This window comes from Hydractinia symbiolongicarpus, chromosome 14 (assembly GCF_029227915.1).
Source record: "Hydractinia symbiolongicarpus strain clone_291-10 chromosome 14, HSymV2.1, whole genome shotgun sequence".
NCBI lineage: Eukaryota > Metazoa > Cnidaria > Hydrozoa > Anthoathecata > Hydractiniidae > Hydractinia > Hydractinia symbiolongicarpus.
Genome location: NC_079888.1, coordinates 2,863,497 through 2,885,674, shown reverse-complemented (window position 1 = coordinate 2,885,674; position 22,178 = coordinate 2,863,497). Strand labels below are relative to the sequence as shown.

The window sequence follows — 22,178 nt, the reverse complement described above, 5'->3', positions numbered from 1 at the left end:
TAATGTCATGCTGTATTACAATAAATTAACAGTTCCTTCTTTTTGTTACTTGTTGTTGTTTTTAATTAGCGAAACTAACTTACACCCATGGCCAGTGTACTTGTACAAACTAAAACAAAATAAAAATATGGTACAAACAGAGAGTTCGCCTTCCACCAGTTTGACGTCTGCTTAGCCTAGACCATAATGTATGATTTCTACCTTACAATAATATCATCCTTCTGTAACACAAATAAATAAATAATATCAAACCACTATGATCTTAATTTCACAATAAAAAATCAAATATTGTCAAACCTATGTCAGCAAAATCTTAGCCAGTTTTAAACCTTTAAACTTCTACAACAGGGGTATATAAAATGTGGATATAATTTTTTAAAAAAAAATAGTCATTTGAAAATCACCACATGATCTAGGCATGGTCCTCAGAGGTTAACTATCACTTTTCCACCAGTGTGTTTGTATACTTTCAATTATATTTAGGTTATAATCAAAACTTCGTAAAAACATTGTAACTTTTCCTCCATGATGTTATTTGATTTACAAAGACATTTATGTTGGTACACTAATTTTGTTCATAAAAGACTGAGAATGCAACCGCATAGTACATACTAACGTACCCAATTTATCAAACACTGAACTTCAATTTTTATTGTCAAGGTTTCATAAGAGAAGCATCAAAAAATAATTGATTACTCTACAGCAAGCTCGATGCATTAAAATCTAATTTGACATTCTGAACAAATGGAAGTTGCGTTAAAGGTAAAAATTTTCATGCTTTCTTTTGGCAAACTTATTATTGTAATAAATGTAGAAAATTTCAAAATTACATAACAAGAAAAACTGATTTTTGTTATGCTCCTGTTCATTACTTTTTATTTATTTATTTATTTACAAATTTTAAATTAGGAAGGACATATAACAACAACAGAAATTACACACCCTTTGTTTTGCACTATTTTGTTTATCACTTTCCCTTTTAATTGCCTTTTTTAAAATTTGCAAAAATACATCTGCAAAAAATTTAAATTTACAAAAATCTTAAACTATAAAAAAAATCTGATTGGCGTTGCAAATTAAACACGCTTGAATGATACATCTAGCTAAATGGTTACATTTAGCGGCATTTTTGAAAATGCTATTTCCAACCACGTGCATCTCTTTAAGCATACTACTTTGCATTCTAAGCACTTGTTAGAATACATTAAAGGGAACCGGAGCTATAAAATGAAAGATTTTATTATGCTGGATAAATGTCATAGTTAAGCAATAACAAATTTTGACATTTTCTGTCATCAGTAATTTTAGACCTGTAAGGGATGTGCATTCAAACTTTATCAATGTACAGATACATTATAAAGTTGAATAAATTAACATAACCTTTTTGGCCAAAATTACACTTGTTTGCTCGTCCTAGGCCTCTTAAATTGTTGCTTTTTACTTTTTAGGCTCTATAATATAAGCCCAACATTATTTTATACTTCGGGTTCCCTTTAACTTCACAGAACTTACATAAAACAGGTAAATCACCAGTAGTGAACATTTCTTCAATATGTTTCCGATCACTCATGTCCAAACCAGCATGATGGAAACCCACACCGTGTAATACAAATTCTAAAATGAAAGGCTTTAATAATACTAGCAATATGAGATTTTTTCAAAATGTTTTGCAACATTCTGTTAGATCTGTTTAAAGATAAGCATCAATAAAAACTGTTATTACCTTGTAATTTTGAATCGTGTATTATATTGGCATGTTGTGTCAACCTAGGAAAAAATATTATATTCGTTATTTTTGTTTTATCAATTAAATTTTCCCGTAAAAAATCACAATCATTTTAGATCGTTCTTGTTCGCCATACAAGTTTCTATATGAAGTTCTAGATGATTTCGTTGAACTATATATCAGAACAATTTTTGGTGTCAAAAGCTTAACAACAATAAGATTTTTTATTATATATATCATATTGATAAAAAAAAGAAAAATAATGGCAAGTTTTGTATAGTTAACTATTGAATAAAAAAAATTCTTCTTTTAAAAAAATTGATTTTAACAAATTTTAATAACAAAAATTGCGACTCTGATCACCTTTGCTTGTGCTGATAGTTTAAAATAAATCGTGCATCTTTCACTAACACACTGGCAGCTTGTGTGACACCTTTTCTTGTACAACAAAACTAAAAATAAATAAATTACGCCACTATAATCGTACCTACAATAATAGGAATAACCTCCGATCAAATAACAGGCAGTCAAAAATGCACAATATAGCAACGCAAAAAATACGTACGCAAGATGATCCTTAGTGGAATTTTGCCTGGTCTAATGACTAGTTTTATGTATGATTCTAAGAAAGTGAGTAAAAAGTATATCTGGCAAGTAGTGCTAAGGTTTTTTTTAAATGAAACGGAAGCATGACATGGTTACTATGTAGCGTTGCCACTCCATCAACTAACTGAAAACAAGCTCAGCAATAAACTTGCATGTTTCTCTGGCAATAATGTAACCAAGTCAGAATGGAAATACACTTACCACCAAGGTTGGTTTATTTTCAGAATATGTTTGTATAATATTGCTGAGTTTGTAATTCAAAGCAAGATCAAACTTGAAGTCTGATTGCTTCTCCGTGTATGGATATCCAAGCACTATTTTTCTTAATGCTACTGGTCTATACTCATCTCCCAGACTAAAAAAGTGGAAATGTCATTAGTTTTGTTTATCATTATATTGCATTAATTTTTAAAACATTACAATCTTAAATACATTGTATCTTAAATGTGTTTTATTACATTCCCACTTAAAAATGTCAATTTTAAATAAATAAGAAATATTACATAAATAACTTAAGCTCGACATTCGTGTTCCCACTACTAAACTCAAAAAACCAACTGTAGTTTTGTAGTCCCTTTAGCACAATTTAAGAACTGTGAAGTGATAAGATCAACCTTTCAATCCATTTAGACTTAGCAGAAAACTCTTGTCAGGTGTGAATCAGTGTAAAGCAGAGTAAAACAACTGCTGTTTCCAATTTCATTGTTTGATGATATCATCACTCCTTGCTTTTTAGATAACTGAAGTGAGTTTTCCACAGACCTTAATCCTTCAAAACATACTTCAAAATATCAACAAAAACTGAGTTTTATCTTACCTAAATGATAAAGCAGGCAACACACCAGTGTCCAACCAAACAGCTATCTATGATGTAAAAACAAGTATAAATAAATAACCCTTAGCTGTTAAATAAAAATTTTGTACTTTTTAATGGATTTTAAAAGATAATTTGCTGTGTTGCTAAGATTTTTATTAAGTTTCAGTTCAGTTTCATTTTTTTCTTTGCTGTACGAAAATATTTGCTTCAACTTACTTTTAATTTTGTTTACCTTTAACACAATCAATTTTTGGCAATTTAATACTCACATGAAAAGGTGCTGTTGTTTACAGCCCTTATTCTTCTTTGGTATTTATTATATATTAGAAAGAAAAAAGTCTTTTTTATCATTTCTATGATTCACTATCAAATTTTTTTCTTCAGAACAACATCAATAAGAATTATTATTGTGTGACTTAACCCTATTATACCTGGGGGGGAGTGGGGGGCACAAAGTGTCCCTATTTGACTAGGCATAACTTTAGATACACATGTGATTAAGTGCTAAATTTTGTGACTTTTCCTAACTTTTATTATTGCTTCTGATAAAAAAAACTTTTTTGGAAAAATTTGTACTTTGCTCAGGGTATTTCTTTTTTTGGACGGGGGTAAATTGTTTGAAATTTTGAAAACCGTTGACATTCAAGTAAGAATGTTATAAGATGTTGTATTGGGTATATAATTATTTATTAAATGTATGTTGGGTACTAAGTGGTAACCAAGGTGCTTCTAAGGTTACTAAGGACAAAAAGCAGACCAGATTTGAAGAAAATATCAATCCAGCAATTTGACGACATTTCGGATCCCAATGATGTCATTATTTGTTTTCCTTACCTCGATTATCTTTAAATGTCATGTTCTACATATGCGCCAAGTTTAATGACACGAGCATCAATATTTCTGGTAGAACAGGTCTTTTAATCTTTATCGTTAAAATAAGAATTTTTTTGCAAAAATGACGTCATTTTTTATCCCAATGACGTCATTAAAATTACTTTTTTCATGTGAAACACATATTTTGGTATTCATTACACAAATCTACCAAGAATCAAGGCCATATCATTAGTAACACACGAGAAATTAAAACATACCAAAAATTGGATAAATGACCATTTTTCACATGTGTGACGTCATTTCTAATCCCTATGACGTCATCAAATTAGTTTTTTTTTACCTGGATTGAGTTTGTACTAACACATTCTCCAATTGAGCCAACTCTCATCACTTAAGCACAAGTGGTTCAGGATTTATGCCCCGCAGGCACTTTCCCCCCAGGGTTACAAGGGCCAAAAAAGCCCAGGTATAATAGGGTTAAGGATACACAAAACACTATCTATATTCCCTAAAAAGTGAATCAAAAGAACGTAAAAGTATATATTTTCTGAAAGCCAGATAAATTTTCGACTAAGTAGTATTAATTTTGTCAAAAAGACACGAAAACTACTTTTGAGTCGCTGACTCCCAAGCCTAAAAGGAACAAGCTTATCGCATAAAAATCACACTATTTAAATACTAAAATACTAAAACCGTGTATTGGTTTTACTTTTTAAAGTATAGTTCCATATTTTTAGTGGATTTTCTTACTTATCCATTGCACTATCTTATCTTCACACTGTGATTAAAATCTTAATAATTTATTTTCAAGAAAACAAAACAGTCAACATTTGAAAGCTTTATTATGCCCTGGGCATTAATTTTTGTTTTGTCTCCTAATTTAAAAATACTTGTATATTTAGCCTTAAACGAGAGATGTAGAGAGCAAAATTAGCTGTTAAAAATCTTATATTTTTCCCTCTTTTTTTAAACAAAAATTGATATTTTTAATTAATATTTTCTGAATTTATAAGCCCTGCAATAACATGAAACTTAAAATTTGACAAAAATAACGATTTAGGTGTTTCATGCTTTCTTAATGAGGATTTAGGGTATTGTAGCTGATATTGCCACAAATCTTATAATGGGTGTTTCATGTTTTCTTAACAAGGATTTAAAAAAGCACTTACATCTTTAACATTTGGTATTGTAGCAGATATCGCCACAAATCTTATAATAGGTGTATCAGTTTCTTTTGTGTCATTGTTTATAGAAACTTGAACAGTCTTCATACGACTGACCACAGCTTCCATGGTTGCACCACGAGTGTTATCATTTAGCAAATGCACCTTGAAAAGAAAGAGTAACAAAATATGATTTAGGTTAAATGGCACAAAAGCTTACAGCCTAAGCGACTAACTCCCTACAGTTTCAGAGACAAAGATTCTAACTCCCTACAGTTTCAGAGACAAAGCTTCTAACTCCCTACAGTTCCAGAGACAAAGCTTCTAACTCCCTACAGTTTCAGAGACAAAGCTTCTAACTCGCTACAGTTTCAGAGACAAAGCTCCTAACTCCCTACAGTTTCAGAGACACTGTCCCTGTTTCTTTCAGGGACTATTTTTGTTGCTGTGGTTTTTTGATGAGATTTACCCACACAATTTTCTAAAAATTTAAAGATTTTTTAAGTGTATACTAATTACCGATTAATTCTTTCGGATGTGGGAAAACGTAAAACATGTTTAATACATATCTACTATGTATGTGCCAAAAAATGGAGATATTTGAAATATTTTTTAAAGTGGAAATAATAACAGTTAAAATTAGGAAAAAACTGTTTAGTGTTTCAGAATAAAGCTGCTTTATTATACTCTGTTGATTTACAGCATAAAATAAAATTGATCTTGTGACATGAATGAAGTACACAAATTCACGCAGATCAACAAAAAAACCATTGTTACGAAGTTATGGCAGGAATGGCTAACAAAGCCTGCACTTGTGAAACAAGCAACGAAAAAAAACAATATAACAAATATTTAGCTTGTTTCTTAAAACGAATTTTGGTTAGTTAAAACCACTTTCAAACAAATAAAAATCTAGCTCCTAAAAACTTTAGATCCACAAATAGTTGACACGGGATATAAATATCAGTAATTTTGGTCAAAGATGGTATTGCCAAAAACAACTTAATTTAAAATATCAAAACAAAAATAATTTATTTGTGAAAAAAGCATGTGTCTGTATATAATAAGTAGGTTTTAGTAACTTGTTTATGTTTTTGATATGACAGCCTAACAATAGCTTTTGTTTTAATTTCAAGTGGACATTATTTAATTAACTATTAAGATTGCAACAAACCATTTTTATTAAAACGGTTCAATTTCAGAGCTATCACAAAAGCTTATTCTGCAACAGAAAATATTGTGTGACTGTTTTTGTTAGAATGGGGTTATTTATTTTAAGTTTGAGGCCAAAAAGGGGTGGAGTGTCAACTCCAGCCTGGGTAAATACTTACGTAATCCTTGGTCAACCAATCTATTCCAATGGATGGATTTGTGGTGTCATCAAAAACTCTTTAAACTAATACCTCCCTATCTTTTTGGGGAAAACACATGATGCTACACATTAAACAGTGTTTTAAGCTCTACGCATTGGAACAGGTTAATAATCTTCTCTTTTTAAAAAAAAAAATGAATATTGACGAGCCATTACTAAAATCATTAATATTTTTTGTTTTTCTGCCTAATTGATTGTTTCAGGAAAGGACAGAAGTATAGAAGTCATTAACCCAAGGTCTACTACCTTGGACAAAAATATAAATAAACACATCAACTAAGCCTGTTACAGACATAGCGTATTATTATATAGGATACACACTTATCATAATAAAACACTATTCAAATACTATACTATTTACTATTATAAAATAAAAATCTGTCCAAGACAGAGAAGGCACATACCTCATCAATAAGAAATAATCGCACTGAGTGTACCAAACTTTTGTTGTCTTTCCATTTCCGTGTCATACTATCCCATTTTTCCTGAAAAAAGTGGTTGACAAGTTTTCTAATTTTTTGTGTAAAGTTTTGAATAAAGTAAAATATCCCAGAGAGCAAAAAAATCCACATGTTTCTGCTTTAAAATAGAAATCTATAATTAATTTGTCTTTTGTTTGTCTGTGCACAGTGTGGCCTTGGATATACGTTAACATTAACATTTACTGTTCATATCCAATCTACTGTTGTGTTTTTTTGTTTTAAGGTCTCACTTCAAAATACAATTTCTATGATCAAGGATCCTAATTTACAGGACGCACTGGATTATATTGTGTGATAATGTTTTGTTAAAACCGTTTTTACCAAAAATGAAAATATTGTTCTTGTAGAAGTGGGATGTTTTCACAAAATTCTAACATATTTTGAGTTTGTTTCAGTCGAATACCTGCTAGGGGTGATTTTCTCTGTGCCCCACTTAACAGGGCTCTACTTTTCTGTTGATTTGTAATTCGCTAGTCACAGCCCGCATTTTACTATATTTAATATATGCAACAATATTTAAATGTAGCTTACTGGTGTGGTGAAGACAATATGTGAATACTGCAACTCATGAAAATCATCCAATTCTGTGTCGCCTGTCAATTCTGTGCATTTCAAACCAAATGGTGAAAATTTAGCATTCCAGTCTTGATAACGCTCACTGCAAAGGGCTTTAATCGGTGCCACTAAAAACACACAAGTTCTTTTAAACTATTGTAAGTTTATTATACTTTAACACTAAATAAAAATAGAGTACTCAATAAATACGGGCACAGTGATGACTGTGTGCGTAGCAATCTAATAGCGTTAACAAAGTGATAAAACTATTTTATCACAAAAATTTTGACATTTCATTAATAAATGTCAAAAATATGGTGCCATTACATTTCTTCTCTTTTGACTATTTTGTGATAAGGGTTGCGTAATAAAACATTGTTAGAGGGTTAAGACAATAGCATGAGTGATCTGCATGACATAACAAAATTACACACACAATTTGTGTGCATAAGTTTGCATAAAACGAACATTCACATTAATTGAAGAGTGCACGAAACTTTGTTTGCAAAAAAACTTCATTCACTGAGCCCTGATGTTGTGTATGCAATAATTTCAAGTATAACCATTTAATGTTGTGCTGGTGCACAAATAGGTGGGAATAAAGATTACATTTACGTTCTTTTTTTTTTGTAAATAATATCTTGTTAAATACAGGGTTTTATAGATTTAAAACAATTTTTGTTTTGAAAACATATCAGACTTTGAATGTCTCTAAGGAATATACTTATAACAGTGAGTTTTAGCAGAATAATTCAGAAAGTGTGACAAGTTGAAATCACATTTGCATTATTTTAGACTGGATTGTACAATGCTATGAAAATCTTTTATAGTTTCTATTACAGAACAAATCTTGTTGTCTTGTTGTAACACATTCAATAGTACCATTGTCTGTTAATCTGGCATGTGCCTACTTCAGCCATTGATAGAAGTGATGATAAAGATATTCATTGTTTTAAAGAACAAAATTAAAATGTTAGTAGAACAAATAAGTAATAAAGTAATAAAGGAAAAAAATCTGCCAAAAAAACGGAAGCATCACGAGAATTGATAGTCGATTAAGATGAAGAGTTAGACATATCATCAGCATTTTTGCAAGGCAACATAATGACAAGAGATATATTTGTTAGACCTCCTGCTGATATTGTTTTTAAAAAAGTGGTAAGGACACTGAAGAGATATTTGTATGACCTAAATGATGCTCCAAGGGTATGGTGTACTAAACTCAAAAGAACTTTACTGTATTTAGCTGCTAAAACGAGTACAAATAATTCAGTGTGTTCATGTGGTATCCGCAAAACTAGTTAGTTATATATTACTATGTGAAACAAAACAGTTTCATGGCCAAGTGGTTAAAAAGTTAAAGTAGAAAAATTTAAAAATCAGTTCTGAAGGAAGTTCTGGTTTTAAATATTTGGGTCTGAATATATATACAATAAATCAAGATCAGTATATTCAGAGTTTAGATACTGTAAAAGTTGATAGTAAGAAGCAGTCTGATTCTTAATGACTCTTAATGCTGTTAAAAAGTCAAATTTGAAGTCAATAATTGGTCAGCTATCTTGATTACTGGCCAAAGTTGAATGACATGTCACTAAGTTTTGTAATTTGGCCAATGCTTGCAAATATCCAACAACCCAACATCTTAAAGAGTGGCAAATACAGCTGTTAAGAAGTAAAAAAAAAGGAGTGTCACTGAAAATTCCACTGTTTTTGACATAGATATTGCCAATATTATATGTTTCGCAAATGCAAGTTTCAAATGTAGCTCCTCTCAGTGAGCACCTATCATATTCCTAAGAGATGGTAAGAAAGTTATTCCTATGAGTGGCAGTCTAAGAAACTATACAAGCTTCAGAAACAATAGCATTAGCTGATGAAACATATATGGCATATCTGTTGACATCAACAATGCAGAAAATGTTTCTCCTCTCAGTAAGACCTAAAATAACCTGTTTTACTGATAAAAAATGTCTGTTTGAAACATTGAAAACAAATAATTTTACCAAAAGTATCAGGCTGAGAGTAGGCATAGCTTGCTTAAACCAAATGGTTAAAGAAAATAAAATTTTAGTCAAATAGGTGAATCGAGAAAATTAACTTTTATGGATTTTATGAAAAAATGTGAGGCATCTTCAAGTAAATTGTTTGATGTATTAAACCTTTGAATACTTCAATGCAAATATAAATTGGCTGGCTGATACATTTTCAAATTTTTCGTTGGCTTTTGCAAGGCTTTGTGTTTTGCTGTCTCAAAGAATTTATTTCCGGATGCAATTTAAACTTGTTGGGTTTGAATTATTCTATACATTGAGTTCAGTTAGTTCACTTCATTTTAGGTTTATATTATTATTACTTTCATAGTAACTAGCAATTGAAAAGGATGGTGAAGTGAAGGTGAGATATAAATAGGGTAAATCAGCATTTTGTATCCCTTATTTTGTGTTAACACCGATTCCAAAAACAAAAGCTAAAACAACACAAGTTTAAACTTACTGTAAATAATTTTATAGGAAAACTTCTTGTTTGGTGCTCGCAAAAGAAGCCGTACAACACACAGCTCAAATAACACAGTCTTTCCAGAACCAGTTGGAGCACAAACTACAACGGGATTGTCAGAGTATAACACCTGAAATCAAGGGGAAGTTACATATACTACAACACAAGTTTCAATTGTTATGTTTTTCTCTTTATGAAACTGATAATTTCAATTTATTTTCTTTTCTCCTTTTAGATATATTATACACATTTTACACTATCTATAAAAACGTGAAGTGTTCGACTGAAATTGCTGTAGTGTTTAAATTAAAAAGGTTTAGATTGTTAAAAGAAAGAATACGGAAAATAATTGTTGACACATAAAAGCTTAAAACAATATATGAATTTAGAAATGTCTGTTATTTTGGGATTATATATTGGGATTATATATTAAAAAAATACAATCGAAATGTAAAAATACAGCAGTACAGTGGATAACATATGAAAAATTGCACACAGGTAAACCATTAGTTTGATAACAATTAGACTTAACAACTCTTTTTGCACCCTTAATCACATCTGGCTGTCCATCATTTGCTGTTTTTAATTATGCTGGGTACAGTGGGTACAGTCTATAGTTTTATTATACTAAAAAATAATAGATATAATAGTCGATTTAGTCCCATAAAAAATTCACTTAAGCAGAAAAACAATAAAAAAATAAGTTGTTTTAGGTGTTTTGTCGACGTCAGCAGCATAGGGGTAATGACGTATCATTACATATTTTTACATATCATAGTATAATTAATAATGATACAGATAGTATTAAATTAAATTGCCTGAAAATAAACTTACCTCTTCAAAAACCTTTGATTGCAATGTGTTGAAGTACGCAAATGGAAAGATGGATCTAAATTTTTCAGCTAATATTTTTTGTTAAGTATAAATCTAATAACCAGGGGTGGAAATAAATATCATTGTAAAAGCATAAACATTTTTTAAAACATGGAATATTGAAGGATACGTATTTCTCTCACTGATTTAAGCTCACCAGTTGTGCCATCATTGTTTTGAACTGATAAGGAAAAATTAGTAGGATACATTTACATTACATAATTTACACTTTGCGTCATGGTAGAAAAAACTTTGAACTATTTACACACAGATTTATTCTCAGCACAATCGTAATATAAGTTAATGTAAAATCGTTTCTAATTCATGATAGCATTGAAATGTGAATGCCACTTTGATTTGACAGTTTTAGGTTAATGTTAAGATCTTTTTGTTTATTTTCATAAACAAAGTTTTTAGACAATTTAAAAGAGGCAAACATTTCAGCAATTGGACATTAAGATAGCCACCATATCAGCTGTCATGGCCAAGTCAATCTTAACAAATTTTTTGACATAAATGAGCACAACAGACGTTTGCAATTTTTTACTAAAATTTAGAATAAGGGAGACACGTAGACATACCATTTACAGCAGCATTTCTTGGTGTTTCTAACTGAATGATTGGTTGAGTGTTGTTCAATTCTAATAACGAATAAATCAAATTACTAAACAAATTTTTCCCATGTTCTCTTCAAATACTTCCAAGCCTTATATGGAATGGACTTGAAATTTGATCTTTTTTGCTAAAAATATAAGCTGCTATGGTCAAAAAACTGCTTTTTTAATTGGTCTTGGGACCGAAAGCCCAATTTTAATGTTAAAAAATAAACTAAAAATTTTAAATTTAATGTATCAGCGGAATGGAATCAGAATAGAACAGAACAGAAAATTATTTGCATTGATTATCTACCAGACTAAAACTTTTAATAACAATAGATAACTCTAATGTATTAGTCAACCAATGTGATATCAACGTTTAGCTGCACTTTCTCAAATTTTTAGTGAAATAAAAAAATTCCATGAGACGCATGCGCCCATACACACGCAAATGCTATCCAGGCGTGCAAACTATCTCACACGCAAAAATTAACCATCGCTCTTTAAAAATTGCGATGTTCACCTGCAAACCTATTTTAGAACATTTATCTCCTTCTTTACTGAATGATTTAAACATTATCATCAATGTGGACTCTATGTGGACACCCATTGAGTTAGAAAATGATGTTACGGAAACACGAATATCATCATCATTCTCGGCTTAACGTCCGTTTTCCATGCTAGCATGGGTTGGACTGGGTATATTAATGACCCTCTTCCAATCTGATCTAGACTGTGTTAGATCTAAACTCAACTTCCTCTGTATCAAGTCTGTCCTTATAACCTCCTGCCAAGTCTTTCTTGGTCTGCCTCTGGGCTTTGCCCCAGGAACTATCAAGTCTCTGAACTTTCTTACCCCATTATCCTCCTCCATTTTTTCCAAGTGCCCCAGCCAATTCAATCTTCTTATCTGGATAACATCTTTAATTCTACAGAGACTTAGCCTGCTTCTTAGCTCATCTGAACTCTTTCTGTCTCTCAGACTGGCGTTACACATCCACCTAACCATTCTCATATCATTCCTTTCTAAACGGTCAAGATCTTCCTGCTACACTGCCCATGTCTCACTACCGTACAACATAACACTTCTTACACAGGCCTCATACAACCTACCTTTTACCTCAAGTTACAGGGCTCTGCTAGTCAACAAAGGAAGTAACTCTCTGAACTTTTTCCAAGCAGAACCTATCCTGCAAGTAACACTTCTTCCAACACCCCCTTCACTGCCCAACATATCACCTAAGTAACAGAAGTTCTCAACTATCTCTAACGAGCCACTGTTGTACATCATTAAAGCTGGAAATATTTCATTCTCTATAATCTCACCTTTGCAACGCTTGCATACAAACTGAATGTCAGCTCTTAACCTTCCACTAATACTACTGCACTTCTTATGTACCCAATGCTTGCAAGTCTGACAAAAAATTGAGTTACTACCAACCCCTTTCCTGCAAACTCCACAAGGCCACTTTCCGACTACAAGGTCACACTTGGCTGCGATGCTACTAATCATGACTTTAGACTTTGCTGTGTTTACCTTTAGCCCTTTCTCTTCTAGTCCTTTCTTCCACTTCTCAAATGAGAACCAAATCATCTGCATACAATAACTCCCATGGACAACCTGTTCTGAACTCCATCGACAGCGCTTCTAAGACTAGAATAAACAACAAAGGACTAAGTACAGAACCCTGATGTACACCAACATTTACACTAAATTCATCTCTAAGTGAATCGTTAATCCTGACACGACTTCTAGCATTGCTGTACATAGACTGTACCATCGTAACTAGCCACTCATCCACACCTAATTTTTTCATAGCCCACCAAATAACTTTACATGGCACTCTATCAAAAGCTTTCTCTAAATCTACAAAGGCAAAATAGAGATTCTTTCTCTTTTCTAAATACTTTTCCTGAAGCTGTCTGAGTAAAAATATTGCATCTGTAGTGCCACGCCTGGAACAAAACCAAATTGTATCTTATCTATATCAATTCTTTCTCTAAGTAACTTATCAATCACTCTTTCAATAACTTTCATTACTTGATCAACCAACTTCAAACCTCTATAGTTACTCCTTTCTAATGCATCACCCTTGCCCTTGAAACAATTCACTATTACACTCGACTGCCACTCACTCGAAATAGCACCATCCTTTATAATCTGGTTAGCAAGACTTGTAATAAGCTCAACTCCAATATATACAGATGCTTTTACCATCTCTGAAACAATACCTGATACTCCTGCAGCCTTGTCAATCTTCAATTTCCTAATAGCCTCCACTACCCATTCTGACTTGAACTGCATAGCTGGCCCTTCTACAACATCATCATCAGACAAATTATCCTTGTCCCAATCAAACTCAGTGTTAAGCAACCTCTGATAATAATTCTTCCAAGCTACCCTTTTCTCCTCCTCTGTGCTAGCCAAAACACCTTCATCATTACGTATACACTTCTCACCTACAACATCTTGATTAGTCTTCTTGCTTTGCTATCTTGAATACCTCATTGCGCTGGTCTTCCCTTTTTAACACATCTGCAAATCTGTTTCTCTCTGCTTCTGATTTTGCCTTATACACTGCTGTACAAGCGCGACGCTTAGCTTCTAAGTAAATATTTTTACTACCACCTGACTTCCACTCTTTCCAAAGTTTCCTCTTTTCCTTTATACACTGGTCAACCTCATTATTCCACCACCAGGTCTGTCCATGTCTAGCTGGTCCTTTCGTCCACCCACAGGTATCATCAGAAGCTTCTAGAAGACAATTTTCAAAGTAGTTCAAGTACTTTTAACATTGTCACTATCACATTGACCATTGTGGGCTTACTGCTGAACTTTTGCACTAAATTGTCTTGCTACAATCTCTTCCTTCAGCTTCCAGACGTTTCGACGGGGCCTGTACTTTCCCTTGGCTTCTTTAACACTCTTCAAGATAATATCACAAACCAGCAACCTATGCTGGAAAACACACTCTTCCCCCGATATAACTTTCACGTCCTTCACCACTTTCTTGTCTGACTTTCTAATCAGGAAGTAATCTATCTGTGTCTTACAACCACCTGACTCATATGTTATCAGCCTACTCTGTCTCTTACTGAATGATGTGTTGCAAACCACCATGTCTGTTGCCATTCCAAACTCAAGCAATCTCTCCCCTTCCTTATTTCTGCTCCCAAATCCATAGCCTCCATGCACACCTCTATAACCTTCAGATGACTTCCCAACGTGACCATTAAAGTCGCCGCCCACCATGACAAGTTCAGTGTCTCCAAACTTTGATGTGACTGCTATTAACTCATCATAAAACTTATCTTTATCTTCCTCACTGAGTCCGCACTGTGGAGCATAAACTGACAGAAAAGTGACAATCCTATTACCTATCAAAAACTTTATCACTATAATACGACTATTAACACGCATAACATCTATTACTTTTTCTACCCACTTCTCTGCAACGAATATACCAACTCCTCCATATCCATCACTATTACTGATCCAAAAAAGCTTATACCTTGCCCTCCTACCTTCCACAAATCTCACTGAAGCTCCTCTCCACCTGACTTCCTGAACACAACACATATCAACAGATCTACGTTCTAACATTTCAACTACTTCACCTGCTCTACCTCTCAGAGTACCAACATTTACACTAGCCATCCTCAACCTAGTGTTATCTACCTTGTGATGTGATAGCTGGGTACCTTGTGATGTGATAGCTGGATAACGGTCTGACGATGCTCACACCTGACCTCTGTCCTACCGTGTGCGACACCTTCACTCCTTAGAGTTCCAGCCCCGTTTACGCAGTTTGTCTGATCAACTATTCTTGCGGCCATTAATAAAGAGTTTTAGCATTGTTTTACAGCTGGATGCCCTTCCTAGCGCCAACCGTTCACAGACCGGACTGGGTGTTTTTTAAAATGACACCATCACTATGTGGCATTTCATGGGACTTCCACAATCGCCCCTTTAAACTAAGGTATGGCGGAGGACGTTCAACTCCTCTCTTGTCTCTTAAAGATACCCTTCACCAAGTGTATTAAATGCGATATATTTTTATCCACTTTGTTGCGACGAGTAAATATAAAGAACGGGCAAACCTGTGGATTTTTCCACGGGCAACAACTACTTTCCAATATTATTCCTTAGTATAATTTTAATATTATTTTTGTTAACATGTATTCATAGAAATCATATTATTTTCAACTTCTTAACTGCATAAAAAATGTTCGCATGAAAATTATTTGAAATCCTTTTTTTCCTTTCTCGAAAAAAAATGTTACACAATAATCATGTGCAAAAAATGTTTTGGCATTGCTCATTTGCAGTTTAATTTTTTGCCACAAGCTAACACAGTCACTCTCTTCGGTCAGTGTTATAATGTAATCCTGCAGTATATATTTGCTATAGGTTACTTCATACGACAAAGAAATGCGTTTAATATATTTAACACTGTCACACCACTTAGGGGCTCTATAAAGTGAATTAAAAAATCGCATGCGCATATTCTTTAATATGGTTTCACACTTGCAGTTTGTAGCAAGCATTATGTTTTCTCTGTGAAAATGCTTTTAGACTCAATTAAACTAAAGACCAAGCTAAATAGTAAGAGTCCAGTTAGTCTTGCCTGAACTGAAGATAGTTGTTTAAAGGCCTATACCATTAATACATTTAACAAATGAAACTGTGAAAAACTGAATGCTAACCAGTATTTAAGAGGTTACTGCATTTTGGTGTCTTCATGATCATAGAAGTAGGTGCATATTTCATATTACTTTTCAGCATGGATTTGTTTCCCTTGTTTCTAAACTGTATAGATTCATATGAAGGCTGTGAAGGAATTCCAAGTAGTTGTGGATTTATTTCATAATGCTTTTTGTATCGTTCATGTTGCTTATTCAGTAATTGTTGTTGATGTTGTGGCGATGTAAACAAATCTTGCTGTGACGACCTAAAATGTTTTGGTGAACTGTTTGTACCAGTATCATCATCAGCAAATGTAAATGGCTCCTGATGCAACTGTGAAATTGCAGAACTAGGGACTGAGAAGATATCATTGCACACTTCAATGTTCTGTGTGTAACCCATAAATGATGGTCTTTGAGAGAAAAATTGACTCGATATTTGAGATGGTGCATCAGGTATTTCATCATAATGAGAAGAGGTTTGTTTTCTAAATAATTATAAAAAAATAACTACTTTTTGTTGATAAGCCTGTGGGAAAATTACCTTAGGCAGAAGCATAATTAAATAGATCTGTTATTTGAATTTTGATGACGTCAGCAATGACCTGTTAAAACAATTTTTTTATCTATTGTCTCTATAGTATAGAGCTTAAACACTCATCAAGAAAATGTATTGGATCATGTGGTTTTGATAAACAGTAAGGTTTTTTGATGACATCATTAAGCTGTCTGTTTCAAAATAGGTTGGTTGATCTAGGAAATTAGTTCCATTTTGGTCCCAGGTGCTCCTCATTTACCTATAAGGAAACGAGTTATTTCAACTAAGTTATTTGGCCTGTTAGTTACAAGTGGTTTACAATTTAAATCAAGCTATTGAAGTTAATTTTATTGCATTGTGACGTTGAATTTGTTGATTAACATTTGAGATAGTATTTTTCAGCAATTTCAAAAAAAAGTGCTGAACTTTGAAGAGGACTAAGTAATATGGGGGAAAAAATCATTGAATATTCTAAAATTTTAAAATTCAATTTTTGATTCTTATCGAAACTGTAAATCATAGCTAACTTAACTTTCGAAGAACAATTTTAAAAGAAAAATAATAAACCTGAAAATTGATGAACACTAAACAAAATAACAACAACAATAATACAGAAGGAAATGATGTAATTATTAAAGGGAAACGTTAATAACATTAAAGATGGCGCATTGAGACAATCTCCATCATGCTTCACTGCACAGGCTTTAACTCCTGATAGCATATAAACTTTAAAATAAAGTATTGTTCATTGGATAATAAAACAATTTGTTGCACTGTTAGGATTCTTCTTGGCTTAAAACCCATTTTAGCCTCGTTTTCAGAAAAAAATCTATCTCCCTATCTATCCATCTATCTATCTCCTCAGGCAATTTTAAAGATTCCGCCTTCGCTGGCTGAAATCAACAAGCACATGCGTGTACTATGCCTGTTCCACACAGAACTGGCTTATTATTATAAAGATTATCAATCCATAGGTTTTTTAGATGTTCTAATTTTGACACAGACCTTTGATTTGCTTGTATTAGTTTATTATTGCTTATGCTTGCCTCGCAAAAAAACTAAAATATCCATAACATCTGTAAATTTTTTAAAATCATAACATAAGCACCTGTGGAATTAAAATAACAGTGCAAAAACAGACAAAAATGTTCAGAGGAAGTTTTAAGAGAAAAATACTTAACCTGTCCAATTAAATTATCCAAGACAGGGTGCCCACCATAATTGTAGGTAAACTTTTCGTTCATTTGTGTGAGATTATGCAGTCAAATTTATAAAAAAGTAACAAAAAAGTAGAAGAGTGTAGGAAACTTTTTTCAATTTCACTTTAAAAGTTGCTAATTTTGTATAATATACATAATTCATGAAAAAAGGAAAGAATGGATGAAAAGTATTTCGAATTACATTAAATAAATATGAGGGTTTCTGCTAAGTGCTAGAGACTAATTTCCTTGATTTCCCCAAGAATTTCCCTGACATTAAAATATCGGATTTACAACAAAACATGAAGAGTCAAGACATTGGAATCTAAAAAAGTAGGAGTTTGTATGAGAAATTATATTTTCAGGTAGTTTTGTATGTGGAGTTAATAGGAGATTTGTCATTTTGTATGAGATTGTATGATTTTATATGAGGGTGAGCACCTGCAAGACATATTGGCAATGTAAGTAACAGATAGTGAAGAAATTCAAATAATTAATATACAGAAAAAGACATTTAACAGTCAATGCTCACTGCTACAGGTCTCGTAGTTAATTATTTTAAAAGGTTCTCGTTTGTTAAAACATCAAGTGTTCTCTCTAAGTTTTTTTAAAAATCAGTTAACATATAAAAAATCCACCTGCATTAAGGTATAATAACATAAATAATTTACTTTCTAAAATATTTAACAAAAGTCTCTACCTTTTAGAAGTGACATATATCAGGAACAGTGGTGTCAATAATACCATGAGAATGAAAACGTTAAGAATAATACCCCCTTGTAGTATTATTTTATTATTATTATTAAAACTATTCTGCTATTAAAATTCTGCTCCTAAAATATTTTACAGAGGTCCTATATAATTTGAGAACCCTAAAATTTCAGAATATTCACTGTTTGAATAAAGTTGTAAAAAACAGGTGTATTGTTCTCATATTCATCATTTTTTTTACCTTTGATTGTTTACTGATTATCTGCATGTTTTGAGTTCTTCTGAAATGTTATTGTAATGTTTTGCAGGGTAATACAAACTCCTTCAAATTAAACAGAATATTAGAAAGTGGCGCAGCATATTTTCTTTGCACCTTTCGTATTTACCAAAATTTTAAATACATTTTAAAATACCCACAAATTATATATTCTGATAGATACAAGAATTTTTAAATAATTCTATAGGGGGTAAATTAAACAAATAGATTGATATGCTTCTAAAGAGAGAGAGAGATTTATTTTTTTATTAGGAGTTTACAATGAAAATATATAATATGAAAAATATATTGAACATTTACCTAATAAAAGGATAACTAGCACAAAGCACTTTATGTGCTTAAATAACGTGCTAGCTACCTGGGAGAACAACAGGTAGGACGAAGCCACAGGACAACACAGGGACAAGACGAACATTCAGACGAGGATATCACAGAGTCAAAGTCAAAAATAGCATGAAATGTCTGGAAGCTGCTTAAAACAAACCTTCAAGCAGGAAAAAGGAATTTGGACTGGGTGAAATAAAATAAAATTGTAATTAGATTTTATATGTGTTAATAAAGTGACTATGTAAAAAAATTTTTAGCTCAGAGGTATTTTTACTCAAGATTTTAAAGGGTAAGGAATTTTGAAGACGGTTCCATGAGTTTATTGCAAAGAACTTAACAGACTTTTTACCAAACGCAGTTGAATGAACAAGAGGTAGATTCAAAAAGCCTTTGTCAGCAGCACGGGTGTGGTGGGAATGGGCGAAGTCGATTGCGAAAGTATTGATGAGGCTAATAGGAAGAGTTTTATAATAAAGGTTCAGTAGGAAAATTATATTATGTATACAGATCATGTCAGAGAATTTAATTAAGTTAAGGTTCCCGTATAGTGGGGTAGGAGAAGCATTGAAAGTACTAAAAGAGATGATACGGATAGCATGGTTTTGTAAAATTTCTATTCGACGGGTAAGAGAAGATTTTTGGCCCCATACCAAGGAGCAATATTGTATTTGGGAGTAGAAAATAGCAAAATAAATTTGACGAAGAACACATTTTGGAACAAAATGACGAGCTTTGGCAAGTGCTCCATTAGATTTTTTGAGGTTGGAGATGGTGATGTTAATTTGAGATTTCCAGGAGAGGTTTGAGTCAAGAGTTATACCAAGGTATTTGACAGTATCACTAGGAACGATTTTAGTTCCATTGATTAGAAATTTAAAATTAAATAAAATTGGTTTTAACGGAGTTTTAAAAATAACAAGTTCAGTTTTAGATTTATTTAATGAGATTTTATTTGCATTGAGCCATTGACAAAGGAATTTGAGATCCAAGTTAAGATGTTTATTTAGTTGTTTAGCGGACTTACTAATATTTAGCAGGTTGGTATCATCTGCAAAGAGGTGGACCATGGAATGTTTAATTGCAGTATGAAGATCATTAATATAGAGTAGAAATAAAAGTGGACCAAGAACAGAGCCCTGAGGAACACCATGACGAATAGGTTTATGTGAAGATGACGAATTATTGATAAACACAAATTGTTCTCTGTTGGTTAGGAAAGAGCGCAGCAAAGATAAAGGAACCCCACGGATACCATAGTGATAAAGTTTTTTAATTAAAATTTCATGGTCAACAGTGTCGAAAGCTTTTTGTAGGTCAATGAAGACACCACAAACAAGAAGACCATTGTCAATAGCTTCCATAATCTTTTGAGTAATGTTTAGTAAGGCGTGTGAGGTAGAAAATTTTTTCCTGAAGCCAAACTGATCTGGAAAGATAGTATTGTTCATAGAAAAAAAATTATATAAACGATTGAAAATAAGCTTGTCGAAAATTTTGTCAATGTTTGAAAGTAAAGATATGGGCCGATAGTTGCAAAGTTCGACATTTGAGCCTTTTTTGTAAACAGGGATAACTTTTGCAATTTTAAGAGAAGATGGATAAATACCAGTTGAAAAGGAAAGATTGATTAATTTAGCAATTGGAACTGCGAGGAGTTTTTTAGTAGGAAGAAGGACTTGGTACGGAATGCTGAAAGGACCTGTTGATTTTTTTTTTATCAAAGAGAGAAATACAATCAAGGACTTCTAAATCATTAGTTGGGCGAAAAAATATTGAATTAGCTGTTGGGTTTTTTAGATACGAAGAAAAGTGTTTAAAGCTTGGTGGAATCGATTTCCTTAAATTATCTGCAATTGAGCTGAAGTAACTGTTGAATGAATTAGATATGGTTAATGGGTCTGTAGTGAGATTATTGTTAATGTTTAAACAAGAAGGAGTAGGAGATTTGGCAGACCGGAGTGAAATGATGGAACGAACACCTTCCCAGATAGCTTTTGAATTATTTTTATTTTTGATGAAAAATTGTTTGTAGAAGTTACTTTTACTTATTCTACATAGAGTGACAAGTTTGTTTCTGTATTTTTTAAAGGATGTGTGCAGTAGAGATTTTATGAATGGATCTTTTTCTTTAATGAATTGTTTATGTAAAGCGTCACGTTTGCGTATAGAGGTGAGTATGCCAGTAGTGATCCATTCTTTATGAGAGTTTGTGTTATTTCTAGTAAAAGATTTTTTGAGAGGAACACATTCATTTATACAGTTATTGACAAAAGTATGAAAAATATCAAAAGATTTAGATGGGTCAAGTTCATTTAAGCAAAGAAGTTCATTCCAGTCAATGGCAGATATTTTTTGAGAAAATAATTCTTGGTTAAATTTATTCCAGTCTGGAATAGGAGATCTTTTTGTGGGAGGAGGCGGCAAGACGTGTTGTTTGTTTATTATAAGAAACTGTGGAAAATGGTCAGATATTGACGATATGATGTTACCAGACTTGCAGTTTAGTTCAAAAGGGTCATGAAAAATATTGTCAATTAAAGTACTAGTATTTTCTGTAATTCTTGTTGGAAGAAGTATAGAAGGAGCTAAAGAAAACGAAAATATAGAGTCTAAAAAATCAGAAATATCAGGGTTGGAATCAGAGAGTAATAGATTTGCATTAAAGTCTCCCATTAAAAAAATGTTTTTGTTCTCAGAGGTGGTTTTGCTTAATATAGGAGTAAGATGGTTCATATTAAAGTCATGTAGGTCCATATGAGGATGTTTGTAGATGCAACCTATGAAATAATTTTTACCTTTAGGATGAATAACTTCAACAAATACTGATTCAAGTTGGTGACTTATATAACATAGTTGATCAAGGTCAGGGCGACTAGAACAGGAGAGCTTATCAGAAATGTATAACAAAGCGCCACCTTTA

General features: G+C 32.4%; 1 protein-coding gene across 2 annotated transcripts in view; it reads right to left on the bottom strand.

Moving 5' to 3' along the window:
• Window positions 1-22,178, bottom strand: part of LOC130626033 (probable ATP-dependent DNA helicase HFM1) — a 44,088-nt gene that overhangs the window by 13,956 nt on the left and 7,954 nt on the right. For both annotated transcript variants that reach the window (XR_008981798.1, XM_057441144.1), the window contains exons 4-17: window positions 16,228-16,694; window positions 11,506-11,565; window positions 11,055-11,105; window positions 10,886-10,953; window positions 10,049-10,181; window positions 7,532-7,683; window positions 6,923-7,003; window positions 5,153-5,311; window positions 3,150-3,196; window positions 2,534-2,687; window positions 2,090-2,178; window positions 1,724-1,767; window positions 1,513-1,614; window positions 84-109 (exon numbers count right to left, since the gene is read on the bottom strand). Coding sequence is in view for 1 of the 2 variants with exons in the window: in XM_057441144.1 (XP_057297127.1) it covers window positions 84-109; window positions 1,513-1,614; window positions 1,724-1,767; window positions 2,090-2,178; window positions 2,534-2,687; window positions 3,150-3,196; window positions 5,153-5,311; window positions 6,923-7,003; window positions 7,532-7,683; window positions 10,049-10,181; window positions 10,886-10,953; window positions 11,055-11,105; window positions 11,506-11,565; window positions 16,228-16,694 (1,633 nt within the window). In the remaining variant the exon portion in view is untranslated. The remainder of the gene's footprint in view (window positions 1-83; window positions 110-1,512; window positions 1,615-1,723; window positions 1,768-2,089; window positions 2,179-2,533; window positions 2,688-3,149; window positions 3,197-5,152; window positions 5,312-6,922; window positions 7,004-7,531; window positions 7,684-10,048; window positions 10,182-10,885; window positions 10,954-11,054; window positions 11,106-11,505; window positions 11,566-16,227; window positions 16,695-22,178) is intronic.